Below are 13,258 nucleotides of genomic sequence, written 5' to 3' on the forward strand. Positions count from 1 at the left end.
TTATGATTCTTTTTTATTCTCACTTTATTTATTTTTTTGTCCCCAAATGAAGCTTGAACCTGAAATTGTTTGATCATTCACTCATACTGTGCAAAGTTTACAGTATTAAGCCCTGTAGATGGGCTTCAGAAGAATGCCAAAATGGCAGACAGGAGGTCAGGCTTCTTGGTGATCGCTCAATTTAAATGCCATTGTCAGTGATTGACAGTGACAACTAAATGGTTACATAGGGGTGATCATAGCTAACTCCAATTTGTTGCTCTTACATGCAGATACTGGCTGTGTGACACCGCCTGCATCTGCTTAGTATGGAGGTGCTGAATGTCATAGGTCCGAACAGAGGTTAAATACCGTATTTGGTGCTCTCCACAGGAAGAAACTTTACTCCTTAGATCCCTTGTCAATGGCCTGTCACCCTGCTAAACCAGCTCTCTTGCTTTGCACTGATGAGGAGCAAAACCCTGAAACATGTGGCTGTAAAGGGGAGATTTGGGCTTGTATATCTAAAGTCATGTTCTAAGGCCTTTGTCAGCACAGTATGACTATGTAAACCAAGTACAAGCGCTCAGTGCACCATGGTGTGGCAAAACATTTAAGAGCACTTTCTCTGCTGAGTCCCTTTAAAGGGTCAATATTGGTTTTTAGGATTGCAAACGCTATTAGGTGGCACCAGACACCTTGCTCACTTTCTTTGTGAAGATGCTCTTTGCATATTTAATTTCCCAGGGGAGCGTTGCATTGTGGATGAGATTAGTTTGTAATCGCTATGCCTGGTACTTTAGACTCTTGCAGGTTGCCTTAAAAATCCCTCATAATTCAGATATGTGGAGACTTGGCCTTAAAAAAAACCCCAAAACAACCCATTTTATGTTAAAAAGAAAAAAGTTTTGTAAGGGGGCGGGTTTTCCAGGTACGTTTTCGTAGAATCACAATTGGATTAAGTCTCTGTTATTTTTTACCTCTGTTTTGCTGATCCCGGCTTTCGGTTGTCTTGACAGTCGGTGAGCGCTCTCGATCAGTCTGGATTTGGATGTCGGCGCTGGATTATTTATGACCTCACTCTTTGTTGTCTAACACAAGAGCATTTTTTTTTAATACGAAAAGGCTTGAAGTCCTGGAAGACGAGTAAACAAGTTCTAAGAACTGGATCACATTACGCAGCCGCCCCGGGGTCTGAACGTGGGAATTCATCGTTTGTGCTTCCACACATTTGCAGGAACATCAACCAGGCAAAAACAACATTGCATCAAGTGTTTGACTTTTATTTGAAAACTTTTAGGCTCTTGAAACTTCCAGATCCGATAATTGCTGGTTTATTCTGCTATTATGCTGTCACTGACAGCCGTGGATTACCTTTGGTCTTGTGCCATTCTTGTAACCTATTGTTTTTGGTAATTTCTTCATTCCTGAAATAAACATTTGTAGCCACTCAAAGGTACGGTATATATTTAATAGTCCCCTCCGTTATAATTAAAACTTCTCCAACGATCTAATAATCTGTAACTCCATGCAGGATATAATCTATAGGACAACTGTGAGAGATAAGCACATTTCATGCCCTCACTTATTTTTGTGGGTTTTTTTCTACCATATTATGTTTCTTTTTCTTTTTTATATATAATGCAGGATAAAATGGGATCCCCCAGCAGGTAAAGGTTTAGGTTTAGTGGACCACTTTCCCTCAGCGGTATTATCCCTGCCTCATGATACTATTTTGCCAGTTAGTGAATACAGATAAATACCTTGACAAAAGCCATACGGCCGAAATGTCGGAGTCTGTATGATTGGTCAAAATAAAATTGATTTGTTTGGTCACTATTTTCAGTATTTGCCTCAGGTTTATCTACCTATTATATACTTTTTTCCTGGAGGCACTTTTTACTTGACGGCTACCCCCTTGATCTATTGTATATGATCAAAAAGTTTGGCACCGATAAAATAATAAAGCCTGTACTCGCCTGCCGTGCTGGCGCCATTCCAGCGGTGGCTCGGGTTCACCAGTACGATTTGACATTTGAACAAACAAGCTTTCTGAATTGGTTGCAGAAGAAGAGCCTGTAACGGGAACTTCCTTCTGAGGTCCATATGCACTACTAAGACATTTGGTGAGGGCTTGTGTCAGGAGACCACACCTATAAAGCGGTTATCTAGCAATTTGACTATTTTCCCCTATGGGGCTAAAAAATGTACAGGAGGCATCTGCTAAATACCTGCCTGTTTTACCTGCTGTTGATCAGTGACCGCTCAGAGCGGTCACTGACCACTCCTTCCTGCAATTCTCCTGCATTCGGTGATGTCACTTTTCTCTTGATGGGGGTTCTCTGCCGATGTCATGATGATTGACAGCCAACTACCTCCCTCTTGCATAATTGCCAGTCAGCATGACATCAGCAGTGACACCCTGTCGACGGAGCAGACTGGAAGAGAAGACACTGCTCTACTGACCAGAGGTGAAAAGAAGCAGGAGAGTTTCCTCCTGAGGTGGCAGAGATAATCGCTGCGCAGAAGTGGCAGGAAGTTGGGAACAACCTTCCTGTAAGGTCATGGCCCCACAGGAAAAAGAATTAAAGTCTCCCCTTTAAGTTTTGTAAGTTTAAGGTGAGGCCTCCATTGGTTGGACTTGGTTTTTCAGAAGATCCTAGAAATGATGGATAGGAGTAGGATCATGGGCATTTTGAGGTTGAGTCAACACATTAAAGTTTGACATGTTCCTCAAAGTATTGCTGAACATTTTTTTTTGTAGTGGCAGGGTTTCCTTAAAGAGACCCCCTGTCCTAAGGGAACACTTTCTGTGAAGGGGTGTATATGTTTTGATACAATATAAGAAGCTTTCCAGATATAGACCTATTCCCTTGGAGATTGGGGTTCCAACACTCTGCTCCTCTACTATTATCTGTGCCTGTTACAGCTGTAGCGGACGGAAGTAATCAGTGAATGTAGCTAGTCAGCAGACCTCAGTACTTGGTGTAGTGGCCATGCCCAGGTTCTGTACCTCAGTTCCTATTGATGTTAATAGAAGCTGAGCTGCAGTATCCAGGAACGGTCTCTACAAAGTGTACAAAGCTGTGCTGTTTAGACCATGACTGCCTCCAGAACTGAAACTGTTTGATTGTCAGTGGTGCCAGGTATCGGACTCTTGCTAATCTGGTATTGATAACTTATAAGTCATAAATATCTTAAAGGAGTTGTCTTCTTTCAAGAAATCTTCGTCCTTTAGATGTACTCTACTCACTGTCCACCGGTGAGTCTCCGCTGCTGCTCCCAGTGTCTGGCATCGGCTGCGGTGCTGACATCGTGTCAACAGTGTGCGCTCAGCAGGGTGTTCCATCTACACGGGCTGAGGTAACTGATTGGCTGTCGATTTGACACCAGCGCGAGCAACGACAGAGACTCACTGGTGGCTCAGAGGATGGTGAGAATAGGGCGGTTTGCTTGTTTTTTATTATACCAAACTGCCGAGGGATAAAACTACCAATCCCATGGTTTCCCAGCAGAGCATTGCCCTGTCTCTACCGGCTGGCCTTCTTCCCATAGTGCATCCTTGCTCCATCGTTTTTCTCGGTGAGGACCTGTTTACACTTGGATCATAGCGACAATGCAGTATGGTATCGGGGGGTCGGAGAAGGATTACTTTCGTGAATGATTTGGTGATGGACAATGCTTTTCCCACTCATGAATGATCCCTACAGTCCCATGACATTGCTCTTTGCATGATGATGTGTGGAGTAGAATGGACGCGGCTCTTCTGATCACCTCTGTTTGCTCTTTGCAGTGAGATACGGAGATGGATTGTATGACTCCTATATGAGGCTCGACCAAGCGGCAGCACAGGATGCTGCAAGGGAAAAAGAAAGCCCCTCCGCCCTCCCTTCGATCGGAAGACTTGCTGTAAGTAACGTGTCACTTTGCTCTACCCTTGCTGTCCTTTCATCGCCACTTGATTTATTTATGGTGTCACTTCAGCTTGTTTGGCACGGGTAAGGTTTTCACGTTCCAAGCTGGCATCTGACTTCACAGTGACCTACCGAGGGGAGTTAGGTGGCAAATTAAATATAAAATTAATTACGTTTGGCATCTTGACGCTATGAAGACCAGGCCAATATGATACGATTTCAAGTGGAAAGCTATGTTGTTTTGTGCGGGACCTGAATGCTCAGGTTGGATCGGATCACGCCTCTGTAATCCTAGCTTTCCATGCTCTGGTATTGGGGTAAGGTTGGCATTCACAGCCCTATCAACAAGTGTCAGGCACCTGTCGCACTGGCTTGTTTTGTCATGTGAAACTTCCCAGGCCGCTGTTTGCAAGGTATTTCTTTATCATGCGTGCGTCATGGACATACATGGTTGTCATCATTCAGGCCTTATGTATAGAAACCAGTGCAGCCAATTAGATTGTAGCTCTCGTTTTTGTAAAGCCAGTTGACACGTGAAAGATGTAACCTGATTGGTTGCAACTGATAAGCCTATTGTAGATTTTTTTTTTAAAAGGAGACCTCATCAAGGCGACCATTTGTAGACACAGGTGTTATTATTGGATGAAGGTGCATTGAGATGTTTCAGAATTGAAATGGTGGATCATTGGATCTCCCAAGTGTGTGACCTGTCAGATGTCACAAGGGCGCTCAGGCTGACCGTCTAGCTGCCATGTATGAATTATGTGGGCAGACAGTCATCTGATTGGCTTCCATGGAATACTCCAATTTTGGTTGTCCACTACTTTGCTCAACATCTTCCGATTACCGGAGCTACAGTCTGAAAGGGTTAGTCCGACAGGTCCAATTTCAAAAGGGACAAGTTTAAGAAGGGAAGAAGAACCTAACTTTTATCTGCCTTTCACTAAAGAGGAACCGTCATGTTACTTTTTATTGCATACATCAATAGTACGTGTGAAAATAAGAAACTTTGTAATATAGCCGAACAGATAAATCAGCTTCTCTCTCCTCCTTTTTCATTTTTAATTTCTGGGTAACATCTATATTCAGTGAAGACAGATTTTGTAGACCGATTTTCCCATTGCTGAGACCCTAGATGACAGTTGGTTCTTATAAGACTCTATGGAGGGCGAGGAGTAAGAGGGAGGAGCTTAGGACAGACCTTCTACAGCAAGTTGTTTCTCCATGGAACTTTATAAGCACCAATTGCCATCTCCTATCTCAGTAATAGGAAATATTTTCTTCACTGTAGACAGATTTTGCCTGTGAATTGAGAATTACGGGAATGAATGACCAGTTCAGAAAGCGAAAGAATCAGATTCCACTATGAAGATATAATTAATAAGTTAATATGTATACTATTGATTAATGAAAAAAATATTAATATGACTGTGATTCTTTAAATAATGGTTCACATTCAAATATGTGTAAAAGTAATTTAAATAGTGTTCTGGGGCAAACCAGGAACTCCATAGTGTGAACAGGTTTAGTCTTCCAAAGTCAAAAAAGGCTGTATTCAGTGTAAAAATCTTGCTGTCTACATGGGCTGAACCGCTGACATCGGTGATTGGCTGCAGCGTTGATGTGAGCTGTCAGTGGGACAGTGAAAACGTTGAGACCAAAATAGCAGCAGAAAGCCGGCACTTGACCCCGGGAGGTCCAGTATGTTATGTTGTAGGAAACATTTGAGGATCACTTTTCTTAACCCCTTAGTGACGGAGCCAAATTTTTTAAATCTGACCAGTGTCACTTTATGTGGTAATAACTCTACAACGCTTCAACAAATCCCAGTGATTTCGAGATTGTTTTTTCGTGACATATTATACTTTAAGATAATGGTAAATTTAGGTCAATATGTTTTGTGTTTATTTATAAAAAATATCAAAAATTTGGAAAAAATGTTAAAAAATTAGCAATTTTCAAAATTTAAATGATTATCCCTTTAATCCAGATAGTCATACCACACCAAACCATTAATAAATAACATTTCCCACATGTCGGCTTTACATCAGCATCATTTGTAAAATGTTATTTTATTTTTTTAGCATTTTGGGAGGTTTAAAATTGTAGCAGCAATTTTTCATTTTTTCAAGGAAATTTACAAAATTTGTTTTTTTAGGGACTTATCCATGTTTGAAGTGACTTTAGGGGTCCTATATATTGGGAAACCCCCAAACATGATACTATTTTAAAAACCGCACCCCCTGACATATCAAAAACTGCTGTCAGGTAGTTTATTAACCCTTCAGGTGCTTTACAGGAATGAATGCAAAGTGGTATGACCGAAATGAAAATGTGTATTTTTACCACCTAAATGCCTCTAACTTCTGAACAGATTACTATAGCCGTCAGACTCTAAGGCCGCTATTTGGTCATGAATTGCCATGGCAAACATCAGGACCACACAATCATGATCTGAGGGCACCAATTTGGATAAAGAGGAAGCCCCCACACTCTGTTAACCATTTATAATGATGTAGTCACTATTTACAGCAGCATCTAAGGGGTTAAACAGACTTGGACGGTGAAAACACTGATCGTGGGTGATGCAGAAAGTTGTCAGCTATAGTGGACAACTGCCAGTTGCGGGATTGTTACCTGTATGGGGAGGCTATTCTCTTATATGTAAGGTCAGTTAAAAGGCATATTGGCTGTCATTAATGGGTTAAAGTGGAAAATCCCTTTAAAAGATCTTTCTAACACACTCCAGCACTGAGCTATACAGTGTAGTAATATGGTGCGTCCTAGCGGGGCTTGCCTACGATGTGGTCTTCCCCGCAGAGTTTTTCTGTACCTGTTTTTTTGCCTTTTACTATAGATTTTCTTCTTTTTCATTGTTTGCCTTTGCTTTAGTTACATAACTAAGAGAACATCTGGTTTGGATTACTTTATAAAAAATGTCAGAAACCTGGTCATCGTCCCATAGGCTCCGCTTGTATCCAACATAAACAAGTTTTTCGGAGAGGAATGGGAGTGTTCGGTGCGTTCCTGTAGGGAGCTCGTTTACAGGATCATTTAGAGTAGAAATTCTGAAGTTTGCATTGTTTGGGGCCCGCAGAATTTCCTGTTGGGGACCCCTACGTAGGGTTCAGGGTGGGCTTCCTGCAATTTGCCATTTATACTAATTTATAAATAAAATATTCCCCTATAGCATGTTCCCGAGGCGGGTGATTGAGTGAAGAGCAGTGCTGGCCATGTCACAGCTCGTTAGTGGAAGGACCGCTCTGGAGCAGAACCCGACACCGCAGTGTACATGTGTCTCCATGGAGAGATTGTCTCTAGCCTTCTAGTTTGTGCCAGAAGCCACATTGTCGTGAGAAGCTCCGCTCGGCGTGTGCGCCAAGGCAACATTGTGTGTATTTGGCCCTGCCGTCATTTCACTGCCCTGCAATGTGAGAGCAGTGATATCATATCGTAGCGAGGACCGACCTATGTTCTCCTGCTGGAGATCTGCGGGGTGATTCTGAATGCGGGAGGAACCCTGCAAACGCGTCCGCCCAGAACGTCAGACTCTTAGGAAATGTCTGGAGGTGGGGAATTAGGCATGGTGGCTCAAAGTCTACCTAAAGAAAGACTTTGGAAAGAGTGATAAAAATGTAATTTCCCCTTTCTTCAACCAGGCATGAGGAAGTCCTGACAGGGGAAATTCCACCCAAAGCATTCTTCTAGATATACCTAGACATAACTACATTAATATACATACATATATACACACATAATACACGTGTGTGTGCATGTATGTATGTGTGTGTGTAAAATAAATATATGCACACCAGTGTGTGTATACAGTACAGACCAAAAGTTTGGACACACCTTCTCATTTAAAGATTTTTCTGTATTTTCATGACTATGAAAATTGTACATTCACACTGAAGGTATCAAAACTATGAATTAACACATGTGGAATTATATACTTAACAAAAAAGTGCGAAACAACTGAAATTATGTCTTATATTCTAGGTTCTTCAAAGTAGCCACCTTTTGCTTTGATAACTGCTTTCCTTCAAGAGATGACTTCAAGAGCTTCAAGAGGTAGTCACCGGGAATGGTTTTCACTTCACAGGTGTGCCCTGTCAGGTTTAATAAGTAAGATTTCTTGCCTTATAAATGGGGTTGGGGCCATCAGTTGTGTTGTGCAGAAGTCTGGTGGATACACAGCTGATAGTCCTACTGAATAGACTGTTAGAATTTGTATTATGGCAAGAAAAAAGCAGCTAAGTAAGGGTATGTGCACACGTTGCGGATTCTCTGCGGATCCGCTGCGTTTTTTGCTGTGCAGAAACACTGCATATCAGCAATTGATTTACAGTACAATGTAAATCAATGAGAAAAAAAAAACGCTGTTCAGATGGTGCGAAAAATTCCGTGCGGAAACGCTGCAGATTAAAAGAAGTAGCATGTCACTTCTTTTTTGCGGATCTGCAGCGTTTTTGTACCCATTCCATTATAGAAATCCGCAGGGGTAAAAAACGCTGAAAATCCGCAAAAAATCCACAGCAAAACCGCACAAAAAACGCTGCGAATCCGCACAAAAAATGAGACAAATCCGCAGCTGCGTTTTCTGCCAAGACATGCAGAATCCGCACCAGAAATTCCTATGGCTAATCCGCAACGTGTGCACATAGCCTAAAGAAAAACGAGTGGCCATCATTAATTTAAGAAATGAAGGTCAGTCAGTCAGTCCGAAAAATTGAGAAAACTTTGAAAGTGTCCCCAAGTGCAGTTGCAAAAACCATCAAGCTACAAAGAAACTGGCGCACATGAGGACCGCCCCAGGAAAGGAAGACCAAGAGTCACCTCTGCTTCTGAGGATAAGCTTATCCGAGTCATCAGCCTCAGAAATTGCAGGTTAACAGCAGCTCAGATTAGAGACCAGGTCAATGCCACACAGAGTTCTAGCAGCAGACACATCTCTATAACAAATGTTAAGAGGAGACTTTGTGCAGCAGGCCTTCATGGTAAAATAGCTGCTAGGAAACCACTGCTAAGGACAGGCAACAAGCAGAAGAGACTTGTTTGGGCTAAAGAACACAAGGAATGGACATTAGACCAGTGGAAATCTGTGCTTTGGTCAGATGAGTCCAAATTTGAGATCTTTGGCTCCAACCACCGTGTCTCTGTGTGACGCAGAAAAGGTGAACGGATGGACTCTACATGCCTGGCTCCCACCGTGAAGCATGGAGGAGGAGGTGTGATGGTGTGAGGGTGCTTTGCTGGTGACACTGTTGGGGATTTATTCAAAATTGAAGGCATTCTGAACCAGCATGGCTACCACAGCATCTTGCTGCAGCATGCTATTCCATCCGGTTTGCGTTTAGTTGGACCATCATTTATTTTTCAACAGGACAATGACCCCAAACACACCTCCAGGCTGTGTAAGGGCTATTTGACCAAGGAGGAGAGTTATGGGGTGCTACGCCAGATGACCTGGCCTCCACAGTCACCAGACCTGAACCCAATTGAGATGGTTTGGGGTGAGCTGGACCGCAGAGTGAAGGCAAAAGGGACAACAAGTGCTAAGCATCTCTGGGAACTCCTTCAAGATTGTTGGAAGACCATTCCCGGTGACTACCTCTTGAAGCTCATTAAGAGAATGCCAAGAGTGTGCAAAGCAGTCATCAAAGCAAAAGGTGGCTACGTTGAAGAACCTAGAATATGAGACATAATTTCAGTTGTTTCACACTTTTTTGTTATATAATTCCACATGTGTTAATTCATAGTTTTGATGCCTTCAGTGTGAATGTGCAATTTTGATAGTCATGAAAATACAGAAAAATCTTTAAATGAAAAGGTGTGTCCAAACGTTTCGTCTGTACTGTATACAGCATATATACACACATAAATTTAAACACACACACCTATATACTGGTGTGTGTGTGTGTATGTATGTATATATAATATATATGCTGTGTGTATAACTACATACATGCACATATATACAGTGTATATATACCCATCCTGTCATGTGCTGCTCCATCTTGCGCCCCCATTCTGTCATGTGCTGCTCCATCCTGCATCCTCATCCTGTCATGTGCTGCTCCCATCCTGTGCCCCCGTTCTGTCATGTGCTGCTCCCATCCTGCGCCCCCGTTCTGTCATGTGCTGCTCCCATCCTGCTCCTCCATTCTGTCATTTGCTGCTCCCATCCTGTCATGTGCTGCTCCCATCCTGCGCCCCCGTTCTGTCATGTGCTGCTCCCATCCTGTGCCCCCGTTCTGTCATGTGCTGCTCCCATCCTGCGCCCCGGTTCTGTCATGTGCTACTCCCATCCTGCGCCCGTTCTGTCATGTGCTGCTGCCATCCTGCGCCCGTCCTGTCATGTGCTGCTGCCATCCTGCGCCCGTTCTGTCATGTGCTGCTGCCATCCTGCACCTCCATTCTGTCATTTGCTGCTCCCATTCTGTCATGTGCTGCTCCCATCCTGCGCCCCCGTTCTGTCATGTGCTGCTCCCATCCTGCACCCCCGTTCTGTCATGTGCTGCTCCCATCCTGCTCCCCTGTTCTGTCATGTGCTGCTCCAATCCTGCGCCCGTTCTGTCATGTGCTGCTGCCATCCTGCACCCGTTCTGTCATGTGCTGCTCCCATCCTGCGCCCGTTCTGTCATGTGCTGCTCCCATCCTGCGCCCGTTCTGTCATGTGCTGCTAACATCCTGCGCCCGTTCTGTCATGTGCTGCTCCCATCCTGCGCCACCATTGTATTATATGCCCCCATAAGACGCTCCAGTGTGTATGCCCCCGTATGCTGCTGCCATATAAAAAAAAAAATATACCATGCTCACCTATCGTCCGGCTCCACTGCAGGTGTGTCTTCAAGAAAATGGCGCCGGAAAGCGCGGACTGCGCAGGCACCGATTCCGGCAGCAGGAATCGGCGCCTGTGCAGTCCACGCTTTCCGGCGCCATTTTCTTGAAGACACACTCCGGCTCCTCTGCCTGTGACTGGTAAGTCAGAGGGCGGCGCCGGCGCGCATTAAGCGCGTCATCGCGCCCTCTGAACTGTCACAGCAGAGGAGCCGGGAGACGGAGCCGCACGCAGCGCTGGAACGGGGAAAGGTGAATATACTTACCCTCCTTGCGGTTCCTGACTCTCCGGTGGAGATCGCGGTATGCGTTCAGTGCTTACGCGTACCGCGTTATCCTGGGAGCGTCACTCTGTGGGGGCCAGACTGCGCCGGCGCTTGCGCATGCGCAGTCTATAAAGGCTTCGGACAGAGTGACGCTCCCAGCGTTATATTATAGATATATATATATATATATATATATATATATATATATATATATATATATATATATATATATATATATATATATATATATATATATTGGAAATTGTACATTCACACTGAAGGCATTCTCTTGATGAGCTTCCCTCGTCTCTCTGATTTTTACACACTATTTTTCGATGGTACTTTTTATATACAGTGCCTTGCGAAAGTATTCGGCCCCCTGGAACTTTTCGAGCTGTTTGCCAAGGAAGAATGGGCAAGAATTTCAGTCACTTGATGTACAAAACTGATAGAGACATACCCCAAGCGACTTGGAGCTGTAATCGCAGCAAAATGGGGCGCAACAAAGTATGACTTTAAAGGGGCCTAATAATATTGCACGCCCCACTTTTCAGTTTTTGATTTTCCACAAAAATTTAAAATAACCAATAAATTTAATTCAACTTCACAATTGTGTTCCACTTGTTGTTGATTCTTCACCAAAAATTTACATTTGGTATCTTTATGTTTAAAGCATGATATGTGGGAAAAGGTTGAAAAGTTCCAGGGGGCCGAATACTTTCGCAAGGCACTGTACATATATACACATATGTTTACATGTACATATGTGTGTGCATATATATATCACATATGATGTGTGTGTTTCATTTCCTTACAATTGCACCAACAGTTGTCTCCTTCTCACCCAGCCTCTTACTTATGGTTTTGTAGCTCATTCCAGCTTTGTGCAGGTCTATGTTCTTGTCCCTGACATCCTCATGAAGCTCTTTGGTCTTGCCCATGTTGTAGAGGTTAGAGTCTGACTGATTAATTGAGTCTGTGGACAGGAGTCTTTTATAAAGGTGACTGTGTAAGACAGCTGTCTTTAATGCAGGTAACGAGTTGATTAGGAGCATCCAACTGGTCTGTAGGAGCCAGAACTCTTAATGGTTGGTAGGGGATCAAATACTTATTTCTCTCACTATATATATACACTGTATACATACACATACTGTATGTATATATATATATATATATATATATATATATATATATATATATATATATATATATATATATATTTATTTATGTGTATGTATACAGTGCATATATACAGTGAGGGAAATAAGTATTTGATCCCTTGCTGATTTTGTAAGTTTGCCCAGACAAAGACATGAACAGTCTATAGTTTTATGTGTAGGTTAATTTTAACATTCATTGAGAGATAGAATATCAAAAATACAATTTAAAAAATGGGTAGCGCATGTGCAGATTGAGATTAGGCGCCTGCGTTATTTTGTAGAAAGAAACTTATTTTGAACAGCACAATATTAACTGCGGAGGCGCAGTGTTTAAAATAGGAGGCAGGCTACTGAAGGTTCAGTGATCTGTCATTTAAAGAAGTTGTCCACTACTTTTACATTAATGTATTAATGTCTGTTCGGTCCGGCACTCGGCATCCCACTGATCAAGTAAGTATTTCCGGCCAGGGGCCACCGGCACTGATGACTGCTAATTATCGTGCGTGCCCGACCCCGGCCAATCAGACATTGATGCCCCATCCTAAGATTAGGGCATCAATGTAAAAGTAGCGGGCAACCTCTTTAAGCCCAGAATGATGATGGTGAGGCCAGAGCTTGAAATAAAGACACCCCCCCCCCCCCACAGACCGCCCCGGAGCCCAAGAATCTCATTAACTCAAATCTGCAACCACTCAGATTAAACAACAACCACAAGACTGATTTCATCACCCAAGGTATCATTGTAATCAGTATAACGGCGCCGACCTGACACTGTGTGTAGGTTACTGAGCACAATCCTGGTGACGGGTTCGCTTTAAGGCCTGTTCTGTATCTTCCAGCTCTTTCAATCAGTTACTTTCACAGCTCTCTTAGGCCATGTTCACACAGTGCGTTTTTTTCTGCGGAACCGCAGCGTTTTTGCTGCTGCGGTTCCGCAGCTGTTTTCCATGCAGGGTACAGTACAATGTACCCTATGGAAAACAGGAACCGCTGTGCACACGATCCTGAAATTCAGAAAAAAAACCGCGCTGAATAGCTGCGGGAAAAAAGAAGTACCATGTCACTTCTTTTTTCGGAGCCGCAGCGGTTCTGCACCCAT

General features: G+C 43.3%; 1 protein-coding gene across 3 annotated transcripts in view; it reads left to right on the forward strand.

Annotated features, from left to right (window-relative positions):
• Positions 1–13,258, forward strand: part of DYRK3 (dual specificity tyrosine phosphorylation regulated kinase 3) — a 38,122-nt gene that overhangs the window by 7,066 nt on the left and 17,798 nt on the right. For all 3 annotated transcript variants that reach the window (XM_069756270.1, XM_069756271.1, XM_069756269.1), the window contains exon 2: positions 3,773–3,888. Coding sequence is in view for 1 of the 3 variants with exons in the window: in XM_069756269.1 (XP_069612370.1) it covers positions 3,773–3,888 (116 nt within the window). In the remaining 2 variants the exon portion in view is untranslated. The remainder of the gene's footprint in view (positions 1–3,772; positions 3,889–13,258) is intronic.

This window comes from Ranitomeya imitator, chromosome 3 (assembly GCF_032444005.1).
Source record: "Ranitomeya imitator isolate aRanImi1 chromosome 3, aRanImi1.pri, whole genome shotgun sequence".
In the NCBI taxonomy this organism is placed as follows: domain Eukaryota; kingdom Metazoa; phylum Chordata; class Amphibia; order Anura; family Dendrobatidae; genus Ranitomeya; species Ranitomeya imitator.